Here is a 21,306-nt window from a genome sequence, read left to right on the forward strand (position 1 = left end):
TTAGGAATGAAGGTATGCACCTCAGGTGGAACGTTCTATTCCACGCGGGGATCCCTGGTCTGAAAAGCTTTGAGGGACATCATGTTTAATAATAAACACTGCATGTGATACAGTTACACACAAAATAAATAGATTCCAAACCTAATTCAGTCAATATTATTAATGACTGGTCTATATTTGTTTGTATATTAAAGTATTTATTGCAGCATGGAAAACCGGAATAATTACGATTAAAACCCTGAAAACGACAACCATTCCATTCCAGAATGGTATGGGCTTGTGGCTGTTGAAAAAAGAGCGAAGGGTAAATCACAAGGGCCTCCCGAAAGAAAAAAATTCCAATGCTGAACTTTTGTATTGACCCAACGCGTGCAGTGCACCTGTCCTAATCCACTACGGGCTCTCTTCCACTGCTGGTTTTCAGAGGCAGAATGTTCAAATTACGGTGTACCCTTTAAAAATATATTAATTACGTATGCAACTGAAGCACTTGCATCGTGATCTAGTTTGCTTTGAACAACTAGTACTAATAGCCAGTGTTAACTGCTTAAAGTCTCGCGAGTAAGTTGATCGCCAAGCAGTTCTACTAGAGTGGATACTTTCTGCCCACCCCTAAGCAAAATAAACCTTTATCATTTACTAATTTCAGCAGTTTTTAATGACTTTTCTTCATGAGTATTTCCTTTTTTATTTCGGAAGAGTGTTGTGTAACAATATTAATTATATAAACAAGGTCACGGAACAAGCTCATCAGTATTTTCTTTGCTGTTTACTAGTTTGAAGTTTATTTTTCAGGTCTGCCTGCGACAGTTAACTGCATGGTCTTTAATTCAACAATGAATCAAACAACCTCCATGCTATTCCCTTTACCATCTCGGTTATTTGATAGTTGGGTACGTTTGCGATTCCCTCTATTTAAACCCATTCCCTACCTATGAATCACACTCAGTTTTGTTTCCTATGCAAAAATATTACCATAGTTCCTGGTATGACTGCAGTAAAAATATTGTGACTGGGCAAAAACTGAAAGTAGCAGACATGGAAACAGGGTGGCGATGGTAAAATAAAAGATGATTCTATTATGCAATGGTATACCAAAACTCTAGGCAGGAGTCACGCGCCTCAATGGGTAGGGTCACAAATTCTTCCTGCCCCGAACGAGGGCGCTCTTGTGTTGTACGATAGCACAGAGCTTGCCGGAGTAAAATTTTATCCCCTTTTCTTTCCAGCCATTCGTCCTGCACCGTTGACGGATCCAAGTGGATGGCAAACGGCGCCACTCCGACTTTCAGCACAGGTCAAAAGGCAAAGGGTTTGCTTTAAAACAAAAAAAGATGTTAGATGTTTTTCCCATCTGTAGGCTCGATATCCGTTATCCACTTCCCGTAGGAACACGCTAGCAATTAGTCCTTAATCCCACTGACTGTGAAGGGGGGGTTCTCTCTTTCGATGGGGGCCAACCCCCTCCCCACTTTTTTCAGGCCTAATAAGGCGGGGCCAAGGGTTCAGGCTTTTAATGGCTGATGTCTGATGGTCTCACAAGTGCCCCCTCGCCACTTTAAAAGCTGCGTATACGTGTAATTGATTGTTCAGGTTCACACTTTTGTTTCAATGTGTCTAGACGGGTGTATTTAGGAATTAATGAGTGCTTTTTTCAGCTCTATTTGTTGGCAGATACAAAAAATCGGTAACGGTAAGAATACTTCTGTCACCTCATGAAATTATTCTTACCATTCGTTATTTGCATACTATTGATGGGTAACTTATCAGATGGAATATAACTCAGATCTAGAAGGGAAAATACTTGAAACAGGCCCAAGGTCTAAGAAAAACCCCATAGGCCTACGTGTCTCTCTCTCTCTCTCTCTCTCTCTCTCTCTCTCTCTCTCTCTCGCTTGTATTTCGAAAGGTAGATAAATCCCTACCCTGGTGGCAACCCCCGGTTATGGAAGTATCCACATATTAACTAATATGGTCATAATTTTTTCTTCTCTCAGTGTGCCAATTTGGCAAAGATTTCATGTAGTCCTCACCCCAGTCACACACCACAAGCCTTAGACTCCCATTGGTCTGACCCCAACCACTACAGAGTAAGAAGTTTTGAAAGATTAGTATTTCCAAGACGCCCATGACCGGGAAAATAACCTGGTAGTAACAAAAAATCCACCTTGCAGCTACAATTCTAATTCCACTGCAGCATAATGAAATGTAGTTAGAGAGGGGACCTGAGTGACGTATTGACAACCATAAAACAGTCGTCCAGGTCCAGGCATGACTGGGAACTCCGGGAAATGATGTGATGATGATTTTCTCCCCGTGGAGGAAAGGTCCCTCTTTTTTGGCGTTGCGGCTCTGATTACTATTAATTAATTAAAGTGATGATTGGGGTTGGTTACAACAGTGTTTTCAATTTCAAAGGGAAAAAATTGTTGTAAGCAATCAGTTCTCAATGACAGAATTGTGAAGGAAAGTGACAGATCTGTTTCGTCTGGTGTAGGCACCCTTTGTGTATGATACAAGATGATCTTATTCATGTAAGCCAGTATCTCGTCGAAGTTGGACAGTTTCAGTGGTGTTTGGACTCACATGTACGTAATTCACCCTGAGTCCTTTCTTGCATTTTGATTGAAACAAAATCTCTGGCGCTCTGTGGAACATCGAAGTCAGCCTTTTGTATTAATGACCACCAAGAAGAAAAATGCACACATTATTAAAGGTCAACCATCTCCGGCTGGAGCCAATCAGTAAAAACCACTGTGCGATCCAGTACGCGCCTTTAAGCAACACTACTGAACATCACGGACAGAAACATTATGCTATCGAGACAGCAGCGTAACTTTGGTTAAACGTCCCCGGGGAGGGGGCACCTGGGGTGCACGCATATTTTCAAGGGGCTACCACAAGAAAACAAACTGCAGCTAGCTGCTGTGGTATGTACAAGCCAATCATAATAAGTAGAACTAAAGGGGACGCCAGGCACGTATAAAGGCGGCTTTTCCATATGTACGTTGCGTTCATGCGTTTTAATTTCACGGACATTCAAATCGACTCCATGAACACAACACACATGTACGTTGCGTTCGGCCGTCAAAATCGCATCGGGAGCGATTTTGACGGATACACACATGCACATGTGTTAACTTGCATGAGGAAAGGCACCTTCCTATTACACACGAACAACTTGGAACCGCGTTGACGCGTGCCATGAAACGCGCACGAGCGCATGAAACGTGACTTGTATTTAACTTGATCATGACGAACAATCTTTTTAGCAAAGATTTTATAGTGTAGCGGTGCTAGAAGGAGAACTTCACTGTGAATCTACCCCGAAGCTGAACTGCACCCCAAGTCGGGGAAACAAAGACAAGTGGTTACAATAGCGCCGGGCATCGGCGCTATACAGTCTTTGGTTACAAGCGGGTTCTTGCACGCGTTCTGCGTGTACACAGAGGTCGAGTTCGGGCGGTCCGTTCTTGACACGGGTTTCGTGTTCTCGCGCTCGAACGGCGGGAACACGACCAAAGAACACTGTTCTCCGAACAGGATCACACACCACCTCCTCGTCAGGATTTCACACGAATACACGGAAAAACTCGTGAGATTTGATTTTTGAACAGCCGCAAAAAGTACCGATATGGCTTTAAAAAGCCGAAGACAATGGAAAGTTTTGCAAAATTAATATGACCATGACAGAAATGAATTTTTTGAATGGAAAAGAAGTAAGCCCAGTTATCCAACATTAACTCTCGAAGAATGCACAAGGACGCTGCCATGGTGCATGTTGCTTGCCACAAATAACTACTAGCAGTAATTACCGGTTGTACATTCCTGGCGTTCGAGCGACCGACCCACGAACAACAAATCGAGCTGTTCGTGAACAAACGAGAACAAGCCGCCCGAACTCGGCCAAAGACCATACATGCCAGAATAAATTAGTGACGCGTATACTCAGCGTGCTTCGTGCCAAACGCGCATATGCTTGCGCGCCTAATGGCGCACCAATGGGGTGAGCATTGATCTCCATTATCCGCTCCGACGGGAACAAAAGAGGGCGTGTTTTTTCGTATTTTGACAAGAATGATATAAAATCAGTGCTCTCATGTTTCAACGCACTGATTTTATATTATATTCTTGTCAATATTCTGATCACGGTGCTACGCAGCCCTTCCATATTTTATGGAATTCTATATTTGCCGTCGCCCGTCGCCCGTCGTGCGTCGCATTTTGCTTTTTGTTGTGTCTCAATTCTGCCATTTACCTGTTCCAAACATGCCATTTTCCGTCGTGCGTCGCCCGTCGTACGTCTCCCGTGTTTTTTTTTGTCACGATTGCGCAGTGGTATTTTTAAATTTGACCCTTGATCGTTTCACATGTACATGTCCTTGTTCGATCGATCCACCATGCCTGACTCTCATTTTAGCAATAGAACTAGAAGATGTACATGTATTCCTTTTTGCAGTTTCGCCAAACTCCAATTGAAAGAAGAAATAATATCCTGACATCTGTTAAGTAACGTTTATATGAAATAATACCATTTTGGTTACATAAATAAACTAACAAAATAGACTTTTGTTAGGGTAGATTGTTTTTTCTCGATAACTTAGTTACTCTAGACGTAACTTTACTCATTAACAGCCTGACTTTAGGTCTATAGCCTATGTAATATTTCTGTCTGCCCCTGCACGATATCCCACAGAACGGAATGTAAATAATAGATTATTTACAATATTTGATTCCTTAATAGTTTTCATAAGAGACGAACTGATTCAACATTATTTTGAGGGCGGGTATACCTATAATGAAATCTGCTGTATACTCCAAATTAGATAAGACTTTAGTTGCAGGTTGGCTCACAGAAGTATTTTAATTTAAACAGTAACGTTACTTGTTAGCCTGTAAATAATGCTGATGTGCTGGACAACCTGTTCTCATTGGTCTATCCACCATGGCATACACACCCACAAAAACCAACACGTCATATTTTCAGAAACTTAAACCAAGTGGTATTGCCCCATAACAATACATTTAATAAACAGTTTGTTATCCACAGCACGTCTAGCATTTCTGGATTTCAAGGTGAAATTGAGAGGACAAGATGGAATATCTGTATCGGTTGGCAGATTTCTTCTTGGAATTTGATGCAAAGAAGTCGGCACATTTTTACACTATGCAAATTAGAACAACACTGTGGATAAGTTGGCCGGAACATTTTTGCTGAAAATATTTCCCCCCCCCCAAAAACACTTGGTTGAATTCTCCGAGAGGTGATATTTTCTTGTCAAGGGGCAGGGATAGTCTAGCATTATTGGAATTAATTATGTGACTAGTATATGCTTTGCGGGTGGGATTTGTACTTGCCTTATTCGGAAAAGATCTTTAAAGGGGAATGGAATCATCACATCGTCATTTGTTAAACCCCGGCTTTTGCAGGTCCTATGCAACTCATTTGATGGGCGACGCACGACGCACGACGGCAGATATGGAATTCCATAACTACGTGATCGTTTAAATGGCAGTGTGTAGATTATCATGTCGCCCTGCTGGTCTTGGGCAAACTTGGATTAGCGCACCCATATGAGCGTACTCTTACAGCTTTACTATGATAACTGGGGTGCACCCCTAAAGATAAAATCCCATAGACACCGATGATAAATCCTTATATTTCAAAATTATTTTTTAAAATATTCACAGGTGTCCAGGCTGGACAGAAAGATTATGCTTGACATGTCTTCTTTCATTTTCCTTTAAGTTTTTAGTGGGTTGACCGATGAATTTTTTAAAAGAAATTCTCACCCAAAGTGGACCACCCCTAAAATGAAGGAAATTTCACTGCCCGGAAAAGCAGCCATTTTGAAAATGCATCCCTCTGCAAAACGGATAAATAGTGCCACTTTCGGATCAAATTGCATCCTAATTGCTCGGAATTGGAAACCCTGAGTCCAGGCCAGGGGTTCAGTGCCATCAATTCCCTCTCAGGACTCTCTACATGTAATAATGAAATGAGCTCTCAAGCCAAGCTAATGAAACAGCGTCCTCTGTTGACCAATATTTTGACAGCCGTTTTTAAAACCCACTGGTATTCTAGCCCTTTTCATTACGATAATGCTGTCATGTTACGTGTACCAGCGCTCACACGTACGTCGATAAACTTCCCGCACACACCACAATGGACGGCATCATCGGGTTGGTATGCGGATAAAAATCAAGCTTTCCTCCACTTGCGATGTACCCACACCAACGGCAACACTAACACTTGTCATGCTTGTTCTTAACTTGGCGATGAGAAACTTCCGAAATGTCTTGCTTTAGGGATAATGGGAAGAACATTTATTTCAATTAGCCAGTCTTCAACTGAAACTTCAAACTAGCTGTCAAGCAAGGTGAGTCCACAATAGCTTTTGAAGTTTTGTAGGCCTAGCGCCAACACCAGGATTTCCTTCTGTTTTTGAAAGCCCAACAGCAAACCAGCACTGCGTGGTTGGATGTCGTGGATATTGACATGATGGAGTATGTTTTGTGTGCAAGACGTTTGACTAATATTAATTCTTCCTCTAAAAAGGAAAGAGTTCCATCATGTAGGCCTACTTCGAGAACTATAAGTCACTACTCCGGCGTCATGTCCGTCACACGGAGTATGATCTAATGACGGAGTAGTGACTTAGAGAGTTCTCTAAGTACATGTACATGTGATTGTAGGCCTAAAAACAGGCGCCGCTTGACACCCTGTGCACAAACTCTGTGAGGTTAATTTGAAAAATTCTCAGTGTTATCTCAGTAAACAAATTGATTTTTTCCCTATTAAATTTAATTGTTCTGGACATGTGTTTGCATTCTGACGGCTAAATAGAAATAGGTTTCTGTAGGGAAATAATTACAGACATCTGTATATGGAACTCTGACTCCCCTCCTAACCATGTTATGAAACATACTTAATTTTCTTGTCGCCAAGCAATGTTGGTCATGGTCATGACATGATGTAGGCCTACATGATGTTTTGGTTCATACTTCAAAGGCTAACATTACTTTCAAAGTAGCCCAATGAGATTGGCAAGGAATAACCTCATACATGTAGTACAATGTACTTACGGGGTTTGTAAATTTTGGGACCCTCTTTGTTTTTATCATTCTTACAAAAGGGGTCGACCTCCTGAAGGCTGAAAACTGAAACCACCAACAGTATCCTCCATAGAGTCAGCTATTTTTTTAAATCTCAATATTATCTTATTTCACAATTTCTTAATTGATATATTTCATTATTTGTCTCACCTGTAATCTATTTTCCTGTGACTGCTCCATATCTGAATGCAAATTTTTTACAGTAATTCTTTATACTAGTCTTGACTGTACAATCTCTTATTTATTTTGTCTACATTATTTTTAATTTACACATGTAATATTTTAGCTGGTTTTTATCATTATATTTATGTCTATGTTTTGTTTCATGTGGTACAACAAGGAGAGCCACTTGACTGTGATTAGGTTTGCTGTTGGTAATCCTTCGTGGGTGGTCCTGTATTTGTAAACTGTCTTTGTATTTTCTGTTTGTCCACTATGGTTTTGTTGTCCTGAGAAATAATAAATGACATGAAACCTCCAAAACAGTGCAGTCTTGGGCAGTGTTTTTTTTACAGAACCCATTTGTTCGTTCCCATATTTGAGTTTTGCTTAGTGATAGGCCTATACATGTACTGATGATATAAATAGGTATTAGTTTTGAAATAAGGTAATTGTTTTATGTACTGCTTATTAGTTCTCTTTTAGTTTAACTAGTAAGGAAAGAGTTCCATACATGTATATGGACAACAGATGATGACCTTGTGGACAAACGTGTGAGACTTGTCTGCAAAAAACCCTGTTTTTCCAAGTAAATGCTTCAGAATTTTCTTAGCTACCAGTAAATTCCATTTTTAATGACGTTTTCACTTTCTGATGGCTGTTATAATACTCATTATTACTTGTTATTGGAAAATTAGTGTTGTCCGTACATGTATATGGGACTCATTCCAGTGGTAGTGTCTGGTGCCTAGAGCGTTGTCATATCGATACCACATAACCCAACATGGTCCCCGACTACACTTTGATACATGTGTGCTATAAGCAATGTGCCGCACATTATAGTTTTAGGTTCTGCACACAAAACGCTTTAAGTTTGTTTTGCTGTTTGTATGAAGACAACATGACTGTTTTTTGCTGATTTAATGAGATGCAGTGTACTTACATGTGTGTTTGGAAAAAGATTTATATAATAAAAACACTTTTAAACAATATAAAATGGAAAAAAAAATCATATGACATATAAATCTCATAATGAAATTTAAATGGCTTTATATATCATATAAAGCATGGCTACATGTAGAGCCTGTGTCTATAAATACCAGTAGGGCTATTGGAAAACCCACAGTTAATATTTTATTGTTTGATAGAGGTTGTGGGTTCGAGTCTCATCCGAGTATTAAGCTTGTGAATTTTTTCACAAGCCCGTGGACAACACCGAGCATAGAAGTGTTGAGTATATGCATGTACGTTTCTCAGCACCCATAATTGAAAAAAAAGAGAAAAAATTAAAAAAGAAAAATGAATTATCATCTTGACACAATATGCTTGGCTCATTTGAAGACTGAAATAAGGATGGCACAAATGTTGAAACCTTGTGTATCATGTAGCCCATTCACTGGTATGTTTCATTACAAAACCTTATTTATGATGAAGCGTGCACATATTAACTGTATTGTATACGGGTACATGTACATGTATGGTATCCATATGGGTTAATAATTTAATTGAATTTTGACAGTGCTGATCTATGGGCAGGCATGCTTTTCCTTATGTACACTGTGTATGGTTCTTACCATCAGTTGGACGAGTATTGGTTAGACAAACAATGTGCCGGGTAAAATTTGCACTGTAAGTTCACAGGCTGTCAGTGTTTGGAAGTCAAGTTTTTGAGATGGTAATTTATGAATTACATTACAAATCTTGTGACTTTCTGTTGGTGGTTGCCCTTTGTCATGTCTGGTGGTACAGGTTCGTATTCGTGTAACCAACCTTGTAGACAATGGCCCATTTTCTGCTGAGAATAGGAAAGCAGAAACTGGCTTCATTCAGCTGAGTTCTTCATTCATAAACTGGAGTAGTCCTACCCACAGGCATTTCTTGCCTGATTGGATCTATTGTCTGCATGTTGGGAAGTTCCAACTTGTGTTTCCGACTTTCTAGGGATCTTACTTTTTTAGTTCCCAGAACTAAAGAAGAGTGATTGATTGCAATTCATCATTGGTCAGCATATGCAGTATAAACCATTTTCAAGTTTGTCTTTTGAACTATTTTCTGGTGCCATGTATGATGTTATACAAAGTTTATACTAAAACATGTTATTCAGTTAGTTAAAATTGCATGTGCCTGTTACAAACAGTCCTGAGAAGCTGATGCCTAAGTTGTACATGTACATGTAAGGTTCTGAGTTCAAGGCCATTGTGAATTTACATTTGTGACAGTCTTTATGTTTAAGTCAAGTGAACCAGGAATCAAAATTGTGTTGGACTAGTGGACCGAGGTCAGTGATTTTGGCATTGGTGCGTTACACTCATGACCAAACGGCTGGACAGTCTACTGTTTTGTAAACTGTACAAGTATTCACCAAATTAAAATCCAACCAACTTATAGATAAAGTGTAGTTTTTCAAAGTTTTCAAGCCCTGCCACTATTTGAGAATGCAACATTGCTATACTACATGTGGTACATGTACATTGTACAGTGTGGTACATGTACATGTACATTGTACAGTGTGGTACATGTACATCATGTGTGCATATATGTGTACAGAGTGATGATGCAGAGGAAATGTAACTCCTTTGATATCTCCTTCATGACATGATGACATACATGTTTGCTTGACAATTTTAACGCCAAGGTGTCATAGCCAAGGTGTCATAGCCAAGATTAGAGACTAAGATGCTTGTTGATGATAGGATGAGTTGGCCTGGTGTCTCTGCTTGTCACACACACATGGATTGTGCATTCTATTGACCTTGCATATTGTGGCATTTTGAAGGTTTAGTTGTAGCTTGAATATATATGCTGCCATTTCTGCTGTGTGAGTGTACAGTCCGACACTATTACATGTAAATGAAATTCTGGACAGATCTTGTCCGAGAATAAAATAAACAAAATTACAGGGGAAAAATGTGTGTTCTTACTGGTACATGTACCTCGTACTGTAGATGTAGCAAGATGGAACTGATTCTTAAAAAATGGAAACTGTCCTAGATACGGTACAGTACATGTACGGGTGTACTTGTATATGTACACATGGAGTAGATAAAGCACAGGTGTAAGGAATTGACAATAATCGCTTCAAACCGTAAGGTGAGTAAATATTAGTGTTATCTAAAGTATAATTGTATGTTACATGACAGTTCCTTTTGATTCTTTCACTTCTTTTGTTTATGTGCAATTGAAATTAAACAGCTGGACTTTGTGAATGTTCATGAAACCGCACAGATCATGTACATGTTAATGGAAGCGTAATAATGATTACAGTGAAAGCAGAAAAATGAACTCATCAAATAATTTCCTGAAACACAGAGCAGCCCACTCATTCCAAAACAAGCACTTTAGTGTTAGTTATTAATTTTATTGTTTACAGAACTAGTCACAGTTTATATTTGCAGCACTCAGTGATTATATGTACCTGTACCTTGGCCAGCTGTGATTTTGTGTATTTAGATAAGGCCACAATATTTTATTGAGCACAGTGTTGACTGTGTATTCTGCTTGATATTGTAAAGGGATCACTCCCTTTTCCATTTCTGGTCAGCCTTTCTGGCGTCAAGGAGCTTGTTTGTTTTTCCTGAACACACAGAAATGTTCTTGGTCTGTGTACATTACCTGACATTCCAATCTTTTTGACACTTGCAGTAGTTACTGTATCAGTGACGGTGTGAACTTTGTTTGGCTAGTTGAAGTTTGGCGGCTGTTTTCTATCATTTATGATGTATAGTATGCGTACAGTGGAAATTAAATTAATGTGTGGTATTTGATCATTATGTGGTTGTACATGTACCTGTAAGTGGTTCTGTGGCTGTGACTTAAATACCTTCTCAGTTACCTTGCATAGCCACTCTTTTGGTGAGACTGATTGCACAGAATATTGTTCACACAAACTCTGTGTGTTTGAATGTCCTTCAACTTGAATCTGTTTGTTTGACAACCACAGCATGGAACATGATATGCTTGGTCCTCTGCTCAATGTACATGTAAGTTTATCATGCCATTATTCAGCTTCAAAAAATGTACTAGTTAAGTACATGTACATGTACATGTATGCATGTGCATAGTGCACATTATCGATGCATGCACAGTGTACATGTTCATGTAGTTTTGTAGCTTTAAGGTTTATGCTGCATCGGTATGATCATTGTACTGTACATGTGCATGTGTACAAACTTGTACATGTAGAGTACATTCCATGAGTTTCATTACACATGAGGCCTAATTAGAGTACTTAATTGTCCTGTTTGTTTTGTGATGAACTCTACTGCTTGTGTATACGCACTGATATGGCATAAAAAACCTTCATTTAATTCTTGGACCTGTTAGCATGGCTTGAAAATTGTTGCTCAATTTTTGTCAATACAAATTTGCATTCTGACAATACAGCATCCATAGACTACAGTACACTGTACATGACTCACAGCTGTTGCATTCACAAGAATCAATACTGCATGTTTTATGCAGATTGGGATGAGTATTTGTGTGTTTTCTAAATTCACAAGGATAAAATTTGCCTCTACATGTGTATGCACACATGTACATGCACAGTACATGTACTGGTACATTGTATATTAAGAACAATCCAACTGGACTTGTGTGTCTCAAAAACGTTGCAGTGCGTTATTTTATCCACAATACAAGTGTCAGTCATGTGTACGTGCGCTTGATACAGATTACACTTACAGAAGCATGTCTTTAGACTCTTGTCAAATCTGGACAACTCAAGTTTTTATTTGTTCTCTGAGTTTTCAGATGTAAAAGGCAACCAATGAAAACATGACTACACCACCTGCACATGGTACGCGAGGCCCGGCTGCGGCTTTTGTGACTGATTTTATCCTTCAAAGTTTACTGTATTCATTTGTAAGCCGACCGGCGTATAAGCCGCAGGGACAGCATGAGAATCAATGTATAAGCCGTGGTGCATGGAGATCAAGTACTGTACATGTACATGCATACATGTACACATGGGTGCGCTTATACATGGGGCCTTGTGGGGTACCGGAACAATGGGAAGTACCTCACAAGGCCAGTTTTTACTTTGTAGGGTACCAAAATTGGTACCCCACAAGAATTTCAGGAAGCTGATATTTGGAAATAACTCAGAAAGGGAAAATTTTTGATGGGTAAAACCCATTGCAAATTGAAGTGTTTTATATACATGCAAGGGACATACGGTCGAAATTTCAACCCAGGAAACTGAATTTGGTTTAAATTGGAGTGATTTGAAATTTTGTGTGTGTTGTGTGGGAGTTTTTTACACAAGAACAAAGGGAATAACCCACAAGTACAGTTGTGTAAGGATGGGTGGACCAATAATGTACAACAAGAGCTTTGAGGCTGTTACATGCATGCGTGGATTATGTACGTGTATGTTACAATGTACGGTACGTTACAAAAAAGTTACTGTTAACAGCTGGAGATTTCATTTAAATCTTTCAAGATGACTGGTTAACTTGCGTAGCCCAAAGAAATTCACAATATCATACATGTATGTACAGTGTAAGGATTACATGTTATTTCATGGAATTTGGAAATTTTTGTTTGGTTTCAGATGACTGACGGACGACGGACCCAGGTTGTGCTGCTGGATGACAAACGTGTGGACCTTGTTGTTCAGGTATGCTGCTTAATTCCAAAGTAAACATTGTAATATGTAATGGCTTTTACAGTAGTCTAAATGGCTGCTATTATTCAGTCTTACTAAACTACACCTGGATTGGTTAGAAATTGCAGAGGGGGAAAACCAGCTGACTGGCTTGGAAGTTGGTGTACATGCACCTGTAATGTTATCTTTGTGAAGAGTCTCTTTGGTATTTTGTTTTTGGTTGGGTATTATAATCGGGATGGGATATGAGGGTTAGATGAAATAGCCCATTCAACTAATAGAGGGAACTGTGTTTTTAAGAAAATGAATCATCTCACATCAGAAACAATTTGAGCAACTAATGTAAACCAGTCCAGGATGTGTTCATTTTGTGTTAATGTAGTTAAGGCCTTTCTTCTGCTCCATGTACATGTATATGTATGTCTAACACAATACCTGAATGCTCTACAGCTGCTGTACATACCGATACATTGTACATGTACTTAGCCCTGTGCCCAGGTACTCACCCGTCGATATCAAACCTGGTTCCATTTTTCCAGGCCGGGTACCCTTAAAAATTATAATTCATAAATTGGGAACAAAAATCCATGTATACATGTAAAATGTCTGTGAAATTTCATACTGAAGGGCAGACTTCCTGAAAAATCACCATGCCGCTAAAAACCGGTCCCGCGGTCATATATGAAACTTCAGTTTGGAGATTGACAGCTACATGTACTTTTGTTATGCACTCCCCCGTTGTACTGCAGTCGTTTTCGTAGTTCTGGAATTTTTCTAGTTCACAAAAGTAACAATTTTGATTGATAAAAAGGTACATGTACATGTAGGAGAGATTAACTCTGACGTTTAGAACAATGTGCTGCTTGCTTCCTATGTACGAAAAAAGGGCTGTTTTGGGCACATGGCCCACCGGGATTGCGCGCAATGCCATTTGTTATTAAGTGATCTCTTTTCCAGGTACCCGGGTACCCGATGTTGGCAAAAAAAGGGGTACCCAGTTCCAGAAATATCTGGAAATGCACACCCCTACTTGTACTAGTATGGTACATACATGTACATTGTACCGGTACATGTACATGTACTAGGGCACATTGTACATGTGGGCTTACATGTATGTACCGTTATGTTCCCACAGGGGATTGTTCATCCATTACACAAATATCAGGACCTCATGTTAGTGCAACTGTCAGTTGGAAGGTTGTCTTCAATACAGTTGGTCTACAGATGTACATTTGTACAGTACGTGTACATGTGTATTATGGTGCCGGTAGTGCACGTGTACTGTATGGGTGGGCTTTCACTGTGTTAAGGGGAACATTTCTTTTGCAAGACAAATTAGGACTGAATTGTGGAAATGTTTTTTCTGTCCCATATAACGTCTTTGGTCCCCACAAAATAAAGTACATAAAGTACTCGTACATGTATGTCCCCACAGCTACAGATCAAAAACCATTGTGTGTGTCGTACATGGTAGGCATTCACCGTTTTCAGGGGACAAGTTCTTTTGTTAGGGAAATTCAAACCGAGTTGTAGGGACATTTTTGACTCCCCACAACGTGTGTGTATGTCCCCACAAGTACTGTACATGTACATATACGTTGCCGGAGTACATGTATTTGTTAAATACATGTACATGTATGCACACTGGTCTACATGTGTTCATGTAAATCTACAAGAAACAATTATTGTACCTCTAGAGAACATGTTTGTCTGCACATTTGTATCCCAGTACCCCTGTTGATTCCTCACTGGGGACTCACACATGTCACACAACTTGTACATCAATAAATCAGTCTTCAAATAGGTTATGAAACTGATCATGCTGGCAATAGTTTTACTTAGGGTTGGGGGCATCATCGTTACCCCAAACATTATTAAGCTGGAGTCTACAGCTACAATTTTATTTGGCAAAATGCCAGTATAGCAGATAAATTGTTTATAAAAATGTCAAAAATGTTCATGGAGTTTTCAAATCATCCGGGTATTGCTGAACAACTGGTACATGTATATATGTACATGTATGCAGTACCGGTCTATACATGTGTACATGTAAATTGTATATGATCCTGCAGCATTTGGTGAAAACTTAAGGAATCTCAAGAATTTATTGTAGCTTGATGGTACATTTACACTGAATATTATAAATTATGAGTTTTGACTGGATAATAAAGACACTAATGTACATGTACGTTTGGTGTCATGCACTGACACAGAGTTAATCATCATATTTTATTCAGTTACAGGCAATGTTTCTAGATGTCTGTTTGCCTAAGAAATAAGGGAAGAAATGAACTCTGCTTTATTGAATGCATCACATACATGTACATACATTTTACATGATGCACATGTACATGTACACATATACCGGTACGTTTACATGCACTTACAAAACCTACCGGTACATGTATTGGTACATGTACATACTATGGTACTGTGTGCATGCACAATCCTGCCGCATGTGCATGTACATCCATACTTGTACATGTACACACAGTACATGTGCTGTGTGTAGATATACATGGTACCTGTATTTCTGTTCAATATCATGTACTGTAGTGAAAACTACAGTAGTACAGTATTTCCCGTACAAATTGATTCTTGTAGTAGACAGGTCTGTATACATGTATGTAAACATATAGTACATGTACATGTATATATACCGGTACATGTACATGTAGGCCTACTCCTTAAGTTTTCAGGGTAAATTTGATTTTCATTGTTTCATGCAGTTATATACACATGTAGTTGATGCAGTTCTCTTCCGAGTAAGCACACATGGTACACTGTACCAGTAACTTCAGTAGCACTTTGTAGGAGTTGTGACCAGCTCTAGAAAAATGAGTAATACATGTACATGTAAGTCACCAGATTCAGGTCATGAGTTTTGATGTGGCTGGATTCTATACATCAAAAGCTACAATTTGATATATGAATGGCCCCTGTAGTGCGGTGTGTTCCAGAGATAACGGTACATGTTTATAGACATTTGTACATCCACATTTTTGGATTCAATAAAAGCACTTTTCGAGAAAAAGCTCATAAAGTGTAGTGCTTGAAAACACAATGCTATATAGGATTTCTTACTGAATGATCCATTTTTCGTCTTTATCATCAGTACATGTATCCATGTTTGTAGTCACAAATTCTGAAAATATAAATAGAAGCAATTAAAGGAAAAAAACACAAAAATCACATTTTGAAGAAATTTTGCCCTCTCCAAATAGAACAGGCCATTACATGTTTTAGCATTGCCCGACTTATAGGCCTACATGTAATATCCTTTTTTGCAGAGCAGGTCACATTATACACATACTGTAGAGTACAGTACATGTACTTCAAAATTTCCTGTCATTGTCAGTGCACAATTTAGAAACAACTGTGCACATTGTAGCCAGATGTGTTTGTTCCGGTGCAAGTTGTTAATATCAACAATGCCAAGTCCAAAGCCAACGCTGCATTGTACCAGCAGACGCCCTGTCAGTTCTACACTGCAGTCTGTTTGATTGATGGTACTTTCTGTCTAGGGTTATTTGCACCAGGGTGTGATCCTATTTGTTCATGTCTGTCGTAATACCAGTGGCATCCTTGGCTAACTCAATCTCTGTCAGTTCAGGTGCACATACATGTATCTGTGCAATAACATAGTTGGAGAGTTGAGACTAGCACAGACACAGCCAGTGTATCTACATGTACATACCGGTACATGTACATGTATGTACAATATGTACTGGGTACAATTACATGTACGTTCGTGTACTGGTATGTACATGTACATATACAGCCTACAGGGTACATACTGGTACATGTATATACTGGGTACAAGTACAATGTGTACAGTATGTATGCGTGCACATGTACATGTATGGGCACATGCCATCAAAATACTTTGTAAGTACTTTCGTAGACTACACTCCAGGATTGAATGCCCAGTTACGGTACTGGTACCTACATGTACTGGTACATGTACTGCCGTTATAGTACACAGTTCATCAGTCCCTAAAATTTGCAATTTTCCCATTTGCAATTTTATAAACCCCCCCGGCTCTCCTGTAGAATTACATGCCTTGATATACCGGTACCTGGTATTTTAGAATACAGTAAAATTGAAATTGTACTTGTAGAGTGAACAGTACCGTACATGTGGTTCATATACAGTACATGTACATAAAATAAAAGCAAGATTTTTCATGTCTTAGGAAGAATGAATCTTGGCTTTGAATTCTAATCATCCATTTTTCTTTCTTACAACTAACAAAATATACTACCGGTATAAGTTTGCAGTTTGCATGTGTTGCGAATCACAAATCTATTGAAGTTTGCTGTACTGCATACTGTAAAAAACAAAGTACATGTAAACGTCTTTCAGTAACAGCAGCAAGAATGCTAAACGACCAACTGTACAAATATAATCATTTCAAGAGTGAGTAACAAAAGATGAAAGAGATTTATAACTGCTTAAGTTTGACAGACAGCCACACATTCCTATACAGTTGGCCCTGATTATTATCCACTCACTGTATTTCTTCTCCCTATTCAGTTGTGAAAAATAGATCAGTGCCTGAGGGCCACAGATAGAATCATTTCTGACTGTCCCTTTGGAAGGTTATTTCTTTACCATGGCCTCTGGCATAAGAGGTTAATCTTAGGAATAGATCACTGGCATTGGCCTACACAGTACAAGTTATTTACACTTCCATGGAGGCAGTCCGGCAAAATTCAATCAGTCATGTTTTTTATTTTGCAGACCTGTATACAGGATTCCTTTCAAATTTTCACATTTGACACAATAAAACTGTAACTTCTTAATGTCTCCTCTCTACAGGTTTCTTCAAGCTTACATGTACATGTACAAGCTACCGGGTACAATGCCTAAGACCCCTTTAAGAAATCCTGTAATTAATTACCAGAATAAACTGGAGCACATGTACATACTGGATATGTGCATGTACGTATGCTGTCGTATGAATGAGTTGTGGCCCCATATGCTTGGAATACACTGTACATGTATTCCTTGGCCAAGTCTCTGGAGGTGCTAGGCTGCTTTCTGTACAAGTGCATCCAGTCCAAATGATCCAAATCCAGTTACTGGCTAGCATAGCAGTAGGATTTCCAATTATGTGTGGTTATTAGCCTGGCTGTCATACTGATACAGGTACGTTATTGACAGTGCCGTTTGTCATCAGTGTACTTTTTTGTTCGTCTGGAGATGAATATGACAGACTGTTAGTGACTTCTGATTGATGTTTGAATCACATATTTGTAGGTGTGTACATGTACATGTGTAAGCCCTGTACATTCGTCATGTACAAAAGGAAACTATCAATATCACATTACATGTACAGTGGACAAGAACATGGTAAAGTGTGACGTGAGTTCTTTACAATATCACTGTGTACACAAATGTACAATGTACCTGTAGAACGCAGTGCCAGTGTGGGGAAATCTTGTGACAGTGAATTGCTGTCAGTCAAACTTATCAAATTCCAAGGTTGCATGCATGCACAAAGAAAACTCTTCATAACCTGTCACAGTATATGTGTACAATGTACAGTACAAATACATGTACGTCAGGCCTCAACATTAAGTTTTTTAACTACATGTACTTGTCCATTGGGCAAGTAGCATTGAAAATTTACTTGCCCAAGGTAAGATTTGATTTGCCCAAACCCTGGTTTAGTTGCTCATTGCTTCCTCAGAGAGTTCCTTCCTTCAACCAGTCACCATTGATGAAATTGCTATGCCAACCACTTGACATGAATGTACACATCACTCCCAATGGGACTCTGATGCATTATACATACATGTAAAAGTCCAGGCAACGGCTCTGTCTTTACCACTTTACGATTTTGCCTGGTGTCATACATGTATATGCAAAAAGTGCACACACAAGTACCAGGGAAAATTCACTAATTTTGAAGTCACAGCCACATGTAAAACAGTCTTCGAACTTCCGGCCTTCAAAGGGCAATTTGTCCTTAATATTTACTTGCCCAAAAGAAGAGATTACTTGTCCCTGGCAATTGGACAACTGTTAATGTCGAGGCCTGATGTACATGTATGTACATGTACATGTACAGTGTTTGCAGGGGCATATTTCACATCACTGCCAATCCATTCACATAATGAAAAGCTGCTGATGTGAATAGCATCCAAAACTCTTATTTGAATACAGTGTCAGTGTCAAGATCTCGGATTATGTACCGCAGCCAGATGTGATTATCTATAACATACATGTACATTACATGAAAGTACGTTATGTATGTGTACGTACATGTATTTGTTCTGGTACATGTACAAGTACTGATACACATACCGTACGAGTACGTACATGTACCTTAAGTTAACAGCTCTCCATTGAAGAGCCATCAGACTCCAAGTTCCTCTAAAAGAATCCACTTGCTTGAGCAATACTGTATATGACAAGCCATGGGGAATATTTTCTAATTTAATGAAATTCTCTTCTACTTCTTGCTTTCCTCCTGCTGGCATGCTTTCTTGGCTCACCATATGCTGTCACCTGAAACACGTCCTGCCTCACAGCATTTGGAGAATTCCCAAAGATTTTTAATATTGATACAGATAGCTCTAAGGGATTTGACAACAGTCCCCTACCTGCACTTACCATAAACATGTACTACATTAATTATTGATAATACCGGTAGTTTCAATTTTCAATCTCTCTCTTTTTCAACATGCCTTCAGCATTTTTTCTGATGTGTTGTGTTTTGCAGGAACTTTGTGTTGAGATTTGAAATTGTATTCTCTTTATCAAATTGTTTACGTTCAAATTGAGTGTGTACATGTACAGACACATGTAGAATTTCTTACCAATAGCGATGACATGTCTGCTACATGTACGTTGTACGAAAATGTGTAGCACTTGTATGCAAGTGTACATATACGTGTAATTTGAAAGACAAAGGTATCAAGTACATTGTATAAAAAACAAAAATTGTATGGCTCAGTTGCATGTGCTTGTACATTTACAAACATGTGCAACGGTAGGTCCAAATTGTTAGAACAATGTGAATAAAATATCAAATTTATGTTGATCCTGCCTGTTGTGGGCTGAACTGTAGTGTTACTGATTAACAGGTGTTTATATCAGTTGTGAAGATCCATTATCCAGTAGCATTACATGTACATGGGATACGACTTTCCCAATTCTTGGTCTATGGCATTGTTTAGGTATTCATTACCAAAGTGCACTCAAGGAGAGTGCATTACTGACAAAGTGAAATTGTACCCGGTACATGTAGCCTTACCACTGATGGCTGTGAAATCATCAGGAATATTCTCAATGATATGGTGAGCAGAATAGTAACCTGGTACTGGATTACATTACATGTACAGTATCTAGTGGTGCAGGATGGACTAATGCACAAATTGGCAAATTTTTGGCTAAGGACATGTGCCATGATACATACTTCTGAAGTACAGTGCCTGTAAAATACGGCATACTGTGATTCCATGAATCTACTGGCATTTTGACATTGCTGAAGATGATGGTGTGTGACATTGAAAGAATGTACATGTATGTGTACATGCTAACGGTATCTAAAATTGATAAGATGAAATTCTTGCATGTCTGATAAAGTTGTCAACAGGCGGTACTTGTAGTAGTTTGATGAGATAAAACTGTTGCATGTCTGACGAAGTTGTAGATCCCCAATACATGTATCGGTACCAGAACGATGCCCCTGCACTGTGTACATTACTTTTCTGCAGTATGTACATGTACATGTATGAACATGTACCACGGTGCCATTATGAGACTGTCTGGAAAGTTTAGACTGTACATGTGCAGTGTACAGTACAGTACCATACCGGTACATGCACACATTGTACATGTACATACTGTGCATGGTTCATGTATCGGTACATATACTAACATGTATACATGTACATGTACAATACATGTACATCTACCGGTGCACGTACATTTATTTTGTACACGTGTGCACTTGTATTGGTACACTGTACATCCACAAGTACCTGGCAAAAGTTTGGTTTTCTTACATTCGTGGGTTACTTTTTCTCCTTTGAAAATAGAAGAGTTTATTTACTGGTACAAGGTGCATACCGGTACATGTACATTGTGTACACAGCCCAAGTTGAAGGATGCAGATCCTCTTCATCAAGAGTCTACATTGAGACATGTTGGTACTTGTAGGCATACATGTACTGTGTTGTGAATTTCTCTGCAGTGCAATTGTCTTTAATTTTTCTTGGGGGGGAGGGAGAGTTTGCTCAATTTAAATGAGATCATTTGTTTGATGTTCCAAAGTTACACTGCTACCTTTATTTTAAACATGCCTACCTGTACACGGTACAGTGTGCCGACTGCCAATTTTTTTTTTACTGTCAGTGTATTTTTGAGAATTTAAGTGGTTTTGGAACTTTTTCCTTGCCCTTTTTCTGTGTGC

The 21,306-nt window shown here is 39.1% G+C and overlaps 1 protein-coding gene across 8 annotated transcripts in view; it reads left to right on the plus strand.

Moving 5' to 3' along the window:
• Positions 1–6,135: 6,135 nt before the first annotated feature.
• LOC110983263 (uncharacterized) overlaps positions 6,136–21,306 on the plus strand; it is a 71,122-nt gene continuing 55,951 nt past the window's right edge. For 2 of the 8 annotated variants that reach the window (XM_022242414.2, XM_022242445.2), the window contains exons 1-2: positions 10,935–11,255; positions 12,827–12,892. In XM_022242414.2, the coding sequence (XP_022098106.1) occupies positions 11,217–11,255; positions 12,827–12,892 (105 nt within the window). In that variant the 5' untranslated portion in view covers positions 10,935–11,216. Of the gene's footprint in view, positions 6,381–10,934; positions 11,256–12,826; positions 12,893–21,306 lie in introns of those variants that run through there. The other 6 variants (XM_022242455.2, XM_022242466.2, XM_087135511.1 and 3 more) reach the window with 5 other exon arrangements.

Source organism: Acanthaster planci, linkage group LG04 (genome assembly GCF_054643075.1).
Source record: "Acanthaster planci isolate LZ-2023a linkage group LG04, COTS_SCS, whole genome shotgun sequence".
Taxonomy (NCBI): Eukaryota; Metazoa; Echinodermata; class Asteroidea; order Valvatida; family Acanthasteridae; genus Acanthaster; species Acanthaster planci.